General features: G+C 39.9%; 1 protein-coding gene across 1 annotated transcript in view; it reads right to left on the bottom strand.

Annotated features, from left to right (window-relative positions):
* thoc2 (THO complex 2) overlaps positions 1-14,310 on the bottom strand; it is a 162,537-nt gene extending 148,227 nt beyond the window's left edge. The window contains exon 1 of the mRNA XM_078547456.1: positions 14,198-14,310. Within this exon, the coding sequence (XP_078403582.1) occupies positions 14,198-14,262 (65 nt within the window). The 5' untranslated portion in view covers positions 14,263-14,310. The remainder of the gene's footprint in view (positions 1-14,197) is intronic.
* Between the last annotated feature and the right edge of the window lie 737 nt (positions 14,311-15,047).

Below are 15,047 nucleotides of genomic sequence, written 5' to 3'. Positions count from 1 at the left end.
TTCTGGAACACAAGCCTTGAGTACTTTTGCTGGAATATTGGCAGGGCCCATCATCTTTGCAGCATCCAGTGCCTTCAGCCGTTTCTTGACATCACTTGGCGTGAATTGAATTGGCTGAAGACTGATAACTGTGATGCTGGGGTCCTTAATCATTGATGATGGGGATATTTGTGCAGCCTCCTTCTCCAGTGAGTTAATTGTCCACCACCATTCACGACTGGGTGTGGCAGGGCTGCAGAGCTTAGATCAGATCCATTGGTTGTGGAATCACTTAGTTCTGTCTATCACTTGCTTGCTGTTTGGCCCACAGGTAGTCCTATGTTGCAGCTTCATCAGGTTGACGCCTCATTCTTAGGTATGCCTGCTGCTGCTCCTGGCATGCCTTTCTGCACTCTTCATTGAACCAGGGTTGATCCCCTGGCTTGATGATAATGGTACAGTGGGAAATATGCCAGGCCATGAGGTTAAAGATTGTGGTTGGGTACAATTCTGCTGCTGCTGATGGCACAGTGCCTCATGGATGCCCAGTCTTGAGAGTTGCTCGATCTGTTCAAAATCTATCCCTTTTAGCAGAGTGGTAGTGCTACACAACACAACGGGCGGTATCCTCAATGTGAAGATGGGACTTCGTCTCCATAATGACTGTGCGATAGTCAATCCAACCAATACTGTCATGGACAGATGTGTCTGCAGCAGGCAGATTGGTGAGGATGAGGTCAAGTATCTTTTTGCCTCTTGTTGGCTCCCTCACCACCTGCTGCAGAACCAGTCTAGCAGCTATGTCTTTTAGAGATCGGCCAGCTCGGTCTGTGGTAGTGCAGAAGCACTCCTGGTGATGGACACTGAAGTATCCCATCCAGAGTATATTCTGTGCCCTTGCCACCTTCAGTGCTTCCTCCAAGTGGTGTTCAACATGGAGGAGTACTGATTCATCAGCTTGGGGGGGGGGGGGGACAGTGCATGGTCATAAGCAGGAAGTTTCCTTGTCCATGTTTGACCTGGTGTCATGCGACTTCTTGAAGTTTGATACAACTAAGTGGCTTACTTGATGTTGAAACCTCAACTACGGTGATGTAGGACTGGAGTCACATATATGCTAACAGGTTTCCTATCCTAAAAAGGGCCATTAATGAAGCAATTAGGTTTTTACACCAATCCATGGTCACCAAGACTGGTACCAGATTTTTATTTCCAGATTTCCTTTTTATAAATTCAAAATCTCAAATTCCCATTAAGTACTGGTCCATAACCATACACTTCAGATCATGGTGGATGCAAGTTCTGTTAACGGGAGTGGCCAATAAAACTGAACTTGAGAAAATATCTAGCATCAGGACTCAAAGAAGTGACTTAGATCCGCAGACTATAAAAACATTGGGTAGAATCCAACCGAAGTGATTAGCAGTCGCTTTGTCGTGCAGAACTTGAATATTGCTGAAAAGACACGTTGCCAAAGCATTTCTTCTTGCACTCATTAGGACACACGCAAGAATGCCAAATTTCAAACAATCGCAACAATTTATACTATAAGATCAAAGGGTGCTGATTGGCCAAAGCATTGCCATGGAGAAAGCAATGGGGAACAAGAAGTTCCCCAAGCTCCCAGGTAATTCAGAAAAGGTGCATGGCTTGAACACATTCCTTTTGTTTGTAGAGAAGTCGTCTCCACGTATGAATGGATGTCACTTCTAACAAGCATGAATGAGCCACCTTCACTGGTCATTATACATGTTGGGGTTCATATAGTTCCATGTGCTATGAGATTGGCCTTATCAGCAATCTTGTATGTCGGGCCATAGCCATTTGCTCACCTTGCAAGCTTGATGCAGATATAGTGCATCAAAGCTATTTTGTGGGACAATGGCTATTTTGATCAGATCATTGTGCGATGTGTATTGCACAAACTCGCAAATTGGTCAAAGGTCCAAAGATCCCACTGTATTTCAAAAATTTGAACAACGGGTTAAGCAAGGTATTTCACGCTGCTACAATGCAGTGGCCACACGAGTAGCATTTTCCACCAGCAGCATTTTCCGCCAGCATGATGCTGCTATCAGTCCAAAAATACGCTCTTCCTACCACACAATTGAGCAACATGGCATATGAATTTCAGTGCCAGAGAGATGCCAGGTTCATAGGTTATACATCCCAACAATTGGCTAATCAAATCAAACAGCATGTTCTTTCCATTGTTTGTAATAGGCAGAGTGTAGACTGTACTAAACCACTGCAAATGCCAAAGCACTAGGAAAAGGCATTTAGATCAACACATTGGAGAACCAATGAGAACTAATGTGCTTTTCAATTGCTAAACTTAATCAATTGTTATTGAGCTTATGGTTACATACAATCCTGGAAAGAAAGCAAAACTGACTTCAACAGAATATCAAGTTGAAAGCAACACACTGATTAACATGACAAAACTCTCACCCATCTTAAAAAAAACAGATGACAGCAACAGATGATTTTTTAAAATAATCATAATTTGTTTTCAGATATGATAACACAAGCCATCATTTTGCATAGGAAAGGTACATCCACTGGGTCATCTGTCATGAGCTTCAGCCCATCAAATGACTCTCTCTCTCTGAGGAAAGTAAAGTCAGCCTGTGCAAGAACATTTATCCTGCAGTTACTTCCACTGTGGGTCTGTGTCCCATCAGTCTTGCATAGTTGAAAAGAGGAAAGAGAACGTTTGTAAATCTAGCTGTCAATGCTCCATTGTTTGCTCGGAATAAAAAATTGGAAGTGTTTGATACCTACAGGAATAATCTTTGAAGGCATATTTAAAAGAATCAAAAGTAGGCACGCAGTTGAAGAACTCAGCCTCAAAGCACAAAGTTTTGAGCAAACTCCAACACCCAACTAAGTAATTTGAGTAAATCTCTATTGCAAGCCATTTATCAAACGGAAAACTGCATTGCACTGAAAAAATGGAGAAACAGGTATTTACGTCCTCTTAAAGTGGTATTTACATTCCAAATTGTTGATGAAACAATAGCAATTGTGTCCAAAAGCCAAGGTTTTCATATTGTACCCAGCTTTTACCTGAGATCTTCTCAAATGTATCTCTCACATAAAATGTTAAATTCTGAAAAAGTGTAAACTCAGCTAGATATTTGATGTTGCAAACCCTCAGCTTTTATACGTGCATCCAGTAGCTGTGGTAATGAATACTTTTGCTAGCTATAGGAAGATGATTGTTTTGACAAGATTTAAACCTGACAAGAGAAAGTGAGACGCATGTTAGCAGTTGGAAAGGCAATGGAGTTTATTTCTTTCGACAGATGAAATGGTTCAATTAGTCCACCTCACATATTCGTTCAAAATTAGTGAAGTGATCGAGTCAAGGTACAGATTTTCCAATGAAAATGTTGATTTCACCACTTGCCCAAGTGCCCATACTCCCTACCCAAGCACTGCCTCTGTCCAATTATGAAAACAAAATCCAGCAGTTATACATTGAGCACTCTGCCATATCATGGGTGGTGTATCAAAACAATCAAAGTTTTGCAGTTGACTAGATAGCTTGGGGTTAACTTGATATGCGTGTTGTACAATTATACAACAGCTAAGGTGCCCACCCAGTTCTTCACGCAAATTGCAAACTAACAGCAATCAATATTAAATCTACCAGATAACGACGACCTAAAGGACAATATGGACAACACTTAAGTGAGGATAGTCAATCATGTAACTTTGTAAAAGATTGGTTTTACAGGCTTAGCGGTAATATTTAGCTACAATATCAGGCTTAAACTGTAGAGTGGCAAGTTTTTAGATTCAAGGCTTCAATGCAAGAACAAGAAACACATGGCTTCAAATTTCAAGATTTGAAAAAGTTATCTTTGCTTCTATTTTGTTCATCTCTATTTCAAATAATATCTAAAACAATTTTAACTTTAAGATAATATCATCGAGTGCACAGTTAATATTATATACAGAAATATATATACATATATATATAGTCATCTATGACACAGGAGGCCATTCAGCCAATCAAATCTATGCTCACTCTCCATGGAGCAAAGCAGTCAGTCCCATTCTCCTAATCTATTCCCATAGGCCTGCAAGTTTATTTCCTTCAAGTACCCATCCACTTTCCATTTGAAATCATTGACTATCTCCGCTTCCATCATCCTCCTGGGCAGCAAGTTCTAGGTCATGACCACTCGCTGCATAAAAAAGTTATTCCTCACATTCCCCCTGCACCTCTTGCCCAAAATCTTAAATCTGTGTCTCCTAGTCCTTGTACCATCAGCTAATGGGAAGTTTTTCCTTGTCCACCTTATCTAAACCTATCAACTTTCCCCTCAATTTCCAAGAGAACACCACCAGCTTATTCAAATTAACCTGATAGCTAAAATCCCTCATTTCTGGAACCATTCTGGTAAACCTCTTTTGCATCCTCTTAAGGGCCCTTCCTTCCTAAAGTGTGGTGATCAGAACTGGACACAAGACTCTAGCTGTGTCCTCGAGTTTTTCAAGGTTCAGTATAACTTCCCTCCTTTTGTACTCAAAACCTCTATTTATGAAGCCCAAGATCCCATATACATTGCCAACTACTCTCTCAATATGTCCTGCCACCTTCAAAGATCTCACTGCAATTGCATCCCAATGTCCCTCTGTGCCTGCACATTCTATAGGGCTGCGTCATTAAATCTATTTTGCCTTTCCCTATCCCACGCGCTAAAATACAGCACCTCACGTTTCTCTGGACTAAATTCCATCTGCCACTTGTTTGCCCATTCTACTTGCCTTTGTCCTGTTGCAATTGATTAGCATCATCCTGTTTGCCACTCCTCCAAGTTTGTTACCATTGGAGAATTTTGAAATTTTACTCTGCATTTCAAAATCCGGTCCAAGGCATTTATGTCAAAAAAGCAGTGGTCTGAGCAGACCCTTGGGAGCACAACTGTATACCATCCTCCAGTCTGAAAAACAACCATTTACTATGACAGCTCGCTGTCCTTAAACAATTTTTTTTAAATCAAAGTTGATATTGACCCTGCTATTCCATGAGATACAATTTTGATAACTAGCCTTCTAAGTGGTACTTTGTCAGACACTTTCTTTAAATCCATATAGACAACATTCATCAACATTCTGTTGCTTCATCAACAATTCAATTAAATTAATCAAGTACAATCTGCCTTTTACAAATCCTGCTGACTATTTTTAATAGTTTAAACCTCTCCAAGTCAGGATTATTGGTTCTAAAACCTTATTCACCACTGATGTTAAACTAACTACGCTATAGTTGCCTGGGCTGCACTTACACCCTTCTTTGAATAAAGGTGTAATTTGCCAGTCACCAATCTTCTGGCACCACCCCACCACCTCAAACCCAGCAATATCGAGGGAAGTTTTGTAGGTTATGCCAAGCCCTTCCTCCATCTCCACCCTCATTTCCTTAAGCCACCTGGGGTGCAAGCCATCTAGGCCGAGAGATTTGTCCACTTTAAGCATAGCTAACCCCCTACCCCTTAATTTTCACCCCATCCATGACCTCTACCATCTCCACTTCGACTAATATTTTGTCAGATTCCTCAGGAAACACTGATACAAAGTACACATTAAGTATCCTAGCCTTGTCTGGTGACTCAAGGCATATATCAAACTTTTTGTCCCTCATAAGGCCCAATCCACTTCCAACTACATGCCGGTACCTGACTTTTGGGATCCCTTTTCTGTCAACTGCTATTCTATTCTCATATTCTGTCTTTGTCAGTCCTATTTTCCTCTTCACTTCCCCTCTCAACCTTCTGTATTTGACCTAATACTCACTTGAAGAATTCACGTGACATGCACCTCTTTTTGTTTCATCATATTCTCTAACACCCTTATTGCTCAAGAAACTCTGGTTTTGGTTCCCCTACCTTTCGCCCTTGTTGGAATGTACATAGGCTGTATCTGAAGCACCTTCTCCTTAAAGATCACCCATTGTTCTGTTATTGTTTTTCCTGTCAATCTTTGGTTCCATTTTACCTTGGCTAGATCCCTTCTCATCTTATTGATATAAGCCCCCTTCCAATTTAGACATTCTATTTTAGATTGTTCCTTGCCCTTCTGCATTACTAGTGTAAACCTTATGATGTGATGCTCAATCTCACCCAAGTGCTTCCCCACGAACACTTGGTGCATTTGGCCCACCTCATTCCCCAGTACTATATCCCACAATGCCTGTTTTCTAGTTGGACCAAGAATATACTGATCAAAGAAGTTGTCCTGAACACATTTCAGAAATTCCTCCCTCCCCCTTACTCTTAAACACTATCCCAATCAATATTTGGGTAATCATATCAATATCACCATTCTACAGTTCTTCCACATCTGTTTGATTTCCCTGCAGATTTGCTTCTTTACCAATCTCTCTCTCTCACACAATTTGGGGGCCACAGAGTACCCTCAGTAGTGTGATCACACTTTTTTTGCCTCTGAAATCCAAACAAATGGATTCGGTCCTTGCCAGGACATTTCCTCTTTCAAACACTACAATGTCTTCTCTGATCAGCACTGTCACCCCAAATCCCTTTTTCCTTTCTTTTCTGAACACTTTACATCCTTGGATATTAAGTGCTCAGTCCTCAGCATTTTTAAGCAATATTTCCATTCTTGCCACAACATCATATTCCCACATGGCTATTTGTACTTGTAGCTCACCAACCTTAATCATGACATATTGTGCATTTACACTGATGCATTATAAACCTGTCTTGCTTGCAGTCATCTTCGCCCGCTCCTATCTAATATGGAACTACTCCCTTTCCTAGTCCTGTCCAACACTCTCATTTTATGTACCTTATTCCTTTTTCCTACTTGTACATGCTGGTGCCCATCCCCCTATCAACTTAGTTAAAACCCTCCAAAACTCCCTGCAAGGACACTCCAACCTTGTTCAGGTACAATCTGTCCCTTTCAAATGGTTGCCATCAGCCCCAGATCTGGTCCCAACACCCCAAGAATCTGAAGCTCTCCCTCCTACACTATGTCTCATCACATATCGGTACTCCCTGTTTCTATTTTCTTTCGGATTTTGGCCAGAAATCTATTACTGCTGAATAATTAGAGGAAAATGCAAACTTAAGGAGATAGAGCTTCTCAAGGTTGAGAATGAAAATTTGCTATCACAGTAGTAGTAGCACAATATGAATTTCAGGTGAGGACTGAGCAATTGTTTATTTTAATAAATTGTACCAAAGGTCATGGAAGTTTCAAGTTATTTTTCTGGCATTCTTTGTAAGACTGTTTCCAGCAGGCTAAACATCACATCCTGGCTGATTGCTGCCACTAAATAAACCAGTAAAGCAATTCAATCCTGGAGAATATATTAAGGTTTTTTTTAAAAAGAAAAACAAAAAGCAACATGTATAATATCAATGGATTATCCTCCAATCCTAATCTTGCTGACTGGAAGCAGATTGAATCTTTTCAGGCTGAGAGGAATCAATTTCAATTCAAGTATCAGCTTGCCTTATGGAACAAGAATTAAATGAACAAGTTCTCTTCTATTGAATTTGCCAGTTTCTCTGTTGCACTTTTGAGTAACATAAGGTAACAAAAATGACTTTTAAATGTGGACGCAAGTACAGGGTGGTCAGTATTCAATCATTCATGTTCTGGTTTGGTGGTGGTGGTGGTGGTGGTGGTGGTGGGGGGGGGGGGTTGACAAATCGAGGAAAAAAATTACACTTGCATAAAAGATTATTTCTCACACACACTACTCATATATTTCAGTAAGATAAAGCTGTAACCAATTTTTGTTATATTAATTGACTTAATATAGCACGCAAAACCAGGCCTCCCTTCACGTCATATATCCCAAAGCTGCTGCACTGATCAGCAGCGTCTCAGAAAACAGATAATAGGCTCAGGACTCAAAAGTACCCAGCAGAAAGTGTGGTTTCACTGGGGCTAAATTGAAAAAGAAACTATTTTGTTCCCTATTTTGAAAAATGAGCACCTGGGGTAAAAAGTACTCAACACATTGCATTTGCTTCCCCCTTTAAGGGACATCATTTCTGTTTCCTCACGTTACTCAAAAGTATCACCAAAAAGCTGTAGCAAATCCAACAGAGGACAACTACTTCTTGTAATAATTTTGGTACCATAAGGCAAGCTGATACTTGAATTGAAATTAAGCCATACACAGACAATCATCAAGATTTGGATTAGTTGATAATCCATCGATAACATAAACCATGCTAATTTGTAATTAAATGCAGATATGAAGAACCTGCAAAATTGATAACTAACTGATGGCTCCAGTACTTCAATAGTCTCACAAATGTTATGTTCTGAATTAAAGCGCTCAAGCAAAGGACTCTCCATTATTAAAGCTCAGCATCAAACAGAAATATTTAAATCTTGGTGATATTTTTAAAAACAAGTACACATATTCTCATGCAGTGTTAATTGTAATCCTACTCTTGGAAAATTGGTTAATCAGACTCCCTTAATGTCTGCACTGTGAAGAAGGGAAAGTACTTAAAGGATTTGCTGTTTTTCCAGCTAAAATGTACAATCAACTCCAACATAGAAATCAGTCCAGTGAAGCACAAATATTTACCCAACTAGATTTGACAACTTTAATACATTGAATGAAAATATGATTAATCAAATTTAAAACTCTTATGCCTGTTTATAAGAAATCATCCAATTAACTGAGTTTACTCATTTCAGCATTTAGACGACAGAGGGTACAAAGAAAACTTCCCAGGAATGAGGGGCGTCAGTCATGTGGAGAGATTGGAGAAACTGGAATATTTTTTATTTATTCATTCATAGGATGAGAGTGCCTCTGGCTAGGGGAGCATCAATTGCCCATCCAAAACTGACTGAGAAGGTGGTCATGAGCCAACTATTGAGTACAAACAAATAGCTGGCCAAGCTACAATTATGGACTTTGGCAAGACGACATTGCATTGGAGGCAGTACAGCAAACGTTCACTAGATTAGTCCCTGAGATGAGAGGATTGTCTTATGATGACATGGGGAGGTGGTGGCAGAGTGGTATTGTCACTGGGCTGGTATTCCAGAGACCCAGGGTAATGCTCTGGGGACCTGGTTCAAATTTCACCATGGCAGATGGTGAAATTTGAATTCAATAAAAATCTGGAATTAAAAGTCTGATGATGACCACGAAACCATTGCCGATTGTCATCAAAACCCATCTGGCTCACTAATGTCCTTTAGGGAAGGAAATCTGCAGTCCTTACCTGACCTGGTCTGGCCTACATGTGACTCCAGAACCACAGCAATGTGATTGACTCTGAATAAGGGCAATTAGGGATGGGCAATAAATGCCGGCTTAGCCAGTGATGCTTACATCCCATGAACAAATAAAAAAAACTGAAAGGCTGAAATTGCGTCTATATTCTCTCAAGTTTAGAAGAATGAGAAATGATCTCAAATGAAACATGCAAGATTATGAAGGAACTTCATAACTTCCTTGACAGGGTAGATACTGGAGGTCTGAGAAGAGGAGAAATTTCTTCACTGAAAAGGCTGCAAATCTTTGCAATTCAGAAGGCTGTGGATGCTCCATTGTTGAATATAGACAGATTTTTGGTCTCACAGGGAATCAAGGGATATGAAGAGTGGGCAGGAAAGAGAAGTGGAAGCCAAATTTCAGCCATGATCATACTCAATAGGGGAGCAGGTTCAATGGGCTGTGCAGTCTATTCCTGTTCCGATTTCTTATGTTCCTAATTTCTTATTTCAGAATCAACTACATTGCTGTGGGTCTGAAAGCATGCATAGGTCAGGCCAGGTAAAGACAGCAGATTTTCTTCCCTAAATAACATTAGTGAACCAGGTGTTTTTTATATAACCACCACTAGTTTTATAGTCACCCTTCTTGATATTTGCTTTTTAATTCTAGATTTATTTAATTAATTGACTATAAACTGTCCAGCTACCATGGTGGTATTTGAATCAGTCCAGGCACTTAAATTACTACTCCAGTAACATAACCACTCTACTACATAGTCTTGAAACAGAGAATGTTAACAGGGGCCTAATGGGAATGAGTTTTTGAAAGAGTACATAGCAAGAAACTGTTTTCTCTGCCAAGTGACTTGGTAACCAAAGGTCACAGATTTAAAATAATTGGCAACAGAACTAGAAGGGAAATTAGAAGATTTTTTTCCCCCCACATGGAGGGTTGTTATGACTTGGAATGCACGACCTGAAAGAGTGGAGGAAGTGGATTCCATAAGAGCTTTAAAATTTGGACATACCCCCTGTATAGTTGAAAAGCACTAACTTGCAGGGTTATGGAGAAAAGCTGGGGTGAGAGACTAAATTGGACTGCTCGTTCAAAGAGAAGGTATAGCAGACTCAATGACCTCCTCCTGTATTGTTAAATTTTATGATTGTATAAAGGTATATCTAACAATGAAAAAGGTTCTTTCCTTGTTACATAATCAAAATAACTACTACAGGAAATTGCAATTGATAGCAAGTATATATATCATGACAGCCTTATTTTGGAAAAGGCCAAAATCTTATATTCTTAACAGTGCTCTCAATCATGGCCAAACGTCCTTTAATGCTCCTCCTCGCCGTTGTCCTGAACTCTCATCTCATTCTAATTTCTCTCCTAACTCCCCTCATGCCCTCTCTGAACTCTTCTTGTCCATGAGACCCACCTCCTGCTCCCTTGATCCTATTCCCACTAAGCTGATTACCCAACCTCCCTTTCAGGTCCCTGTGTTAGCCGATATTGTGAATGGTCCTCACTCTTCAGGTGGTGCCTAAGCCTGCTTTAAATCTGCTGTCATCACCCTTCCCTCAAAAAAAAAACCATACCTCGACCCCTCCGCCCTTGCAAACTACCATCCCATCTCCAACCTTTCTTTCCTGTCCAAAGTGCTTGAACATGCTGTCACCTCCCAAATCCATTCCCATCTTTCCAAGAACCAAATGCAATGTCACATTTGATCCTGAGATGAGTTTCCAACCTTGTATTCATGCCATCTCTCTGACCATCTATTTCTACCTATTACATCACTTGACTTCGCCCTGTCTCAGCTCGTCTTTGCTGAAACCTTCATCCATGACTTTATTATCTCTAAACTTAACTATCCCAACACACTCCTGGCTGGTCTCCCACATTCTACACTCCATAAACTTGAGGTCATCCAAAGCTCTGCTTAACGCGCTGCAAATCCCATTCCCCTAGGTCAAGCAACATTTTGATTTAAAACTGTCAACTTTGCCTTCAAAACCCTCCATGGCCTTACTCCTCCCTATCAGTGTAATCTCCTCCAACCTGACAACACTGCGAGATATCTGCACTCCTCTAATTCTGGTGTCTTGCTGTCATTAAGTTATTAATGTATATATTATTGGAAAATATTTTTCTTTTAAAATAGAGGTTTAGTCTGTGGGTGTGTCTTAATTGGATTAAAGCCAGCTAATCTGAGTGCTTTGATGTGTACCAGTTTTGAGATGTAAACAGAGAGGTAGAGTGCATTTGCATTTTTTGAATTGAGCATTCAAGAAGTGGAGTGAATTCTAGCACCTAGCTAGCAGAGGCCAAGCAATATGTTTATATTACTAATAAAATTGGTACTGTGAAAGGGGTTTTAAGGTGGAGTTCAAAGTGGCTGGTGATATAATGAGAATTTACATTTACATTGTTGTGCTAGGCACAACAAGACAACCATTTTGTGTGCAGAGCAGAGGCAATGTGAGATCAAAAGCAGCTGTAAGCCTCCAATTGTCTACACAGAAACAAAAGTGGAAAGAACCTCATTTTGAATTTGTACGGTTAAAATGCTTTGCCTGGTGTCTGGTTAAGTCTATGGGTTGCTATTGCCTTAATGGAGATTAGTTTGGGACTTTGTCAAAAGTTATGATCGTAGTAATTTGTAGCTGTGTATATATTTAACACAAAAACAAAAATTGCTGGAAAAGCTCAGCAGGTCTGACAGCATCTGTGGAGAAGAAGACAGAGTTAACGTTTCGAGTCCGTATGACTCTTCATCAGAACTTCACCAGTTCTGATGAAGAGTCATACGTACTCAAAGTGTTAACTCTGTCTTCCTCTCCACAGATGCTGTCAGACCTGCTGAGTTTTTCCAGCAATTTTTGTTTTTGTTTCAGATTTCCAGCATCCGCAGTATTTTGCTTTTATCTTAGTGTATATATTTAACTTGTGTAAATTAATAAAACATTTCATTTAGCTTAATATAAAACCTCTTGAGAACTGGCGGTCTGATTCCTGAATTCAGTTGCATCTCAAACATAACACTTAAAATTACAGGTTATGACAGTTGTTTAAAGTTTCCCTCGGATTTTTTAAATAATTCAGCTTTACCAACTGCTTGGTCATAACACTTGAACATTCCCAATTATAATTGTTCCACCATTGGTGGCTGTGCCTTCAGTTGTCTAAGCTCCAACATCTGGAATTCCCTCCCTGCACCGGTGGGCAATAAATGCTGGCCTAGCCAGCGACGCCGCCCACATCCCATGAACAAACAAAAAAAAACTGACAGGCTACGTAAATTGGGTCTATATTCTCTGAAGTTTAGAAGAGAGAAGTGATCTCAATGAAACATGAAGATTATGAAGGAACTCCACTAATTCTGACGTCTTGCGCATTCTCGAGCTGGACAGTTTGTACCCTTTAAACTGCTCTTAAAACCTACCTGTTTGACTAAGCTTTTGGTCTTCTGACCTAATATCGCCTTATGTGGCTCTGTCATACTGTTTCATAACGCTCTTGTGAAACACCTTGGAACTTTTCGTTACATTAAAGGCATGACATAAGCTGGTGGTGTTGTTACTGAAACCAAAGCATCAGCTTTCTTGTGGAAAACTTAGTGTATTTTGATTCTTTATTGTGCAGAGAAAATGGTCATAATAGAATTCGATTTTATACCATTCCAAACTTGAGGTTTTCAATAATACTTATACAGAAACTTACAAGGTTATAAAGATGCTACTAATACTATATTGTAAACTTTATACTTGTCATCAGATTAAGTTGAAACACTAACTTTTGATAACAATTAGTTCAAAGACTCTCTTCTATGGCATTTTCTTTGAAATTTCACAATACATGTGCTTCAGTTTATCATTTGACAAAGTACAGTATTTTAATATTTCTAATCAGAGATTTTATAAATAAGACCAATCATAATTGTTCAACTACAAAATAGACAGATTGAGATGCTTGAAAGTATACCATTTACACTATAACCAGGATTTGGATATAAATGGGCTGTTGCTTTGCTACAATAGTGCAGTTAGTGTAATCACAAACAGAATTCCAAGTCAGGCCCAGCCTGACAATGCAGCAAAACAGATCTAAAAACATAAAATGCTGGAAAACCCAGCAAAAACAGATCACAACTTTCTGGAGGAAGAAGTCTTGCTCCGCATTACTTTGAAGTCAGTTTGGGCTCCACTACCCCATTTACATTATGTAGGATTGGATGAAGCCAAAATCACTTTGCATGATACTAAATTTTAGCATAAGTGCACCTTTAGGTTTAAAATTAACTTAACTAATAATTTTGATCAAGAAGTCCACAGCACAATAAAACAGGTTAGGCCAGTGCATTGTTTCATCTCTCCATCCTTAGTTTCCAAATTAACCTGAATAATCCTTTAAAGATCAGAAACAAAACCTTTAATATAGCCACAATATTACTTTGTATTATATGGGATCTGCTGCAAAATAATTTAACAGTAATCATTACTTTTCCTTGATGAGTTGGTCATGAGGTGAATTATAGAAGACATAGTCTTGTTACTTTTATTTAGACTCCATTACTTAGCTGTGACTGACAAAAAAAAACATAATTAACATTTTAAGTGAAATAAATCTTGAGATTAGAAGCCTATTTACTATCTAAAAGCATACAGTTGTCTGGTTACTTTTCAAGCAAAAAAAGAAACAGCTTATGATCAAGCTGTTATACAGGGCCACAATATTCTCGCATTTGGGACAAGAAAAGGTCAAGTTTGTTGTGAAGCCTTTTCTAGATTAAAAAATTAGGCCGCCGCCGAACTAAACGCCACCACGTTTTTACATTATGTAAAATTACACAAAGCTCACACACAGGGAGCTCCGCGGTTTGCTTTCGCGGCCCGATCGGCTTCTACACTCTGTCTGCTCTAAAACAGAAATATTCGACACCGAGTGCGGGCTCGGGGAGTTTTTTTTATGCGCCCAACTTACAATTCAGATTTGCCCCCTTTCTCCCAATTCTTCAACCAGTCGCCATGGAACACCATCACCGCCATCTTAGCTGCACACCATTCTGCACTAATAGCCCGGATGTATCGCCCGGTGAGCAGCGGGGTCACAGGTCAATGCTGCCGCTGCATGCTGGGAGGCTGAGGGCAAGCCAATTGTTGGTGGAGGAGTTGACAGTGTTTTGAGTTTTGGATGTTCCTGTCCACTGGCTTTACACAGGCCTGCAACAGGGTTGCCAACCCTCCAGGATTGGCCTGGAGTCTTCGGGAATTGAAGATAAATCTCCAGGACACTGCTGTGTGCAACCCTGGGGAAACATCATCGGAACATTAAAAAAGATTGGGTTTTTTTGGTCATTTTCTTTGAACATTTCTCTTTGCCAAGTATAAAAATATTGAAAATGAGCAAAAAAGGCTGGCTGCCTGACAGTCAAGTATCATCCAATTGGGTATTGAGTCTTGTTGCGTTCCAGTTGGCGTAGGAAGACAAGGATGGGATGTGTTGGCCAACTGATGGCTGGAGTGTGGGAGCAAGTCATGTGATGAAGAAACAGGAATATACTTAATTACAGCTGCAACCTCAGACAGCAGCAAGACTACAGTATCTTTTCCATTTCTCCTGGTTTTGCTGAGAGGAGAGCCTTTTGGAATCCTGCAAGGCTGAGAAAATGAATCCATATTTAACTGCACTTTTAATACCATTTCAAGGGCAATCTCTGTGGGGAAAGAATTAAGTAGGCACATTCTAATGTGAATCAGGCTAATTGCTCAAGGAAGTTACTTTATTTCCCCAACTCCTGTTATCGGTAAGAGATGAGGTTATCAAGGTCTTT

The sequence above is a fragment of the Cetorhinus maximus genome, chromosome 8 (assembly GCF_964194155.1).
Source record: "Cetorhinus maximus chromosome 8, sCetMax3.hap1.1, whole genome shotgun sequence".
NCBI classification, from domain to species: Eukaryota; Metazoa; Chordata; class Chondrichthyes; order Lamniformes; family Cetorhinidae; genus Cetorhinus; species Cetorhinus maximus.
This window is presented reverse-complemented; position numbering and strand designations above follow the sequence as displayed.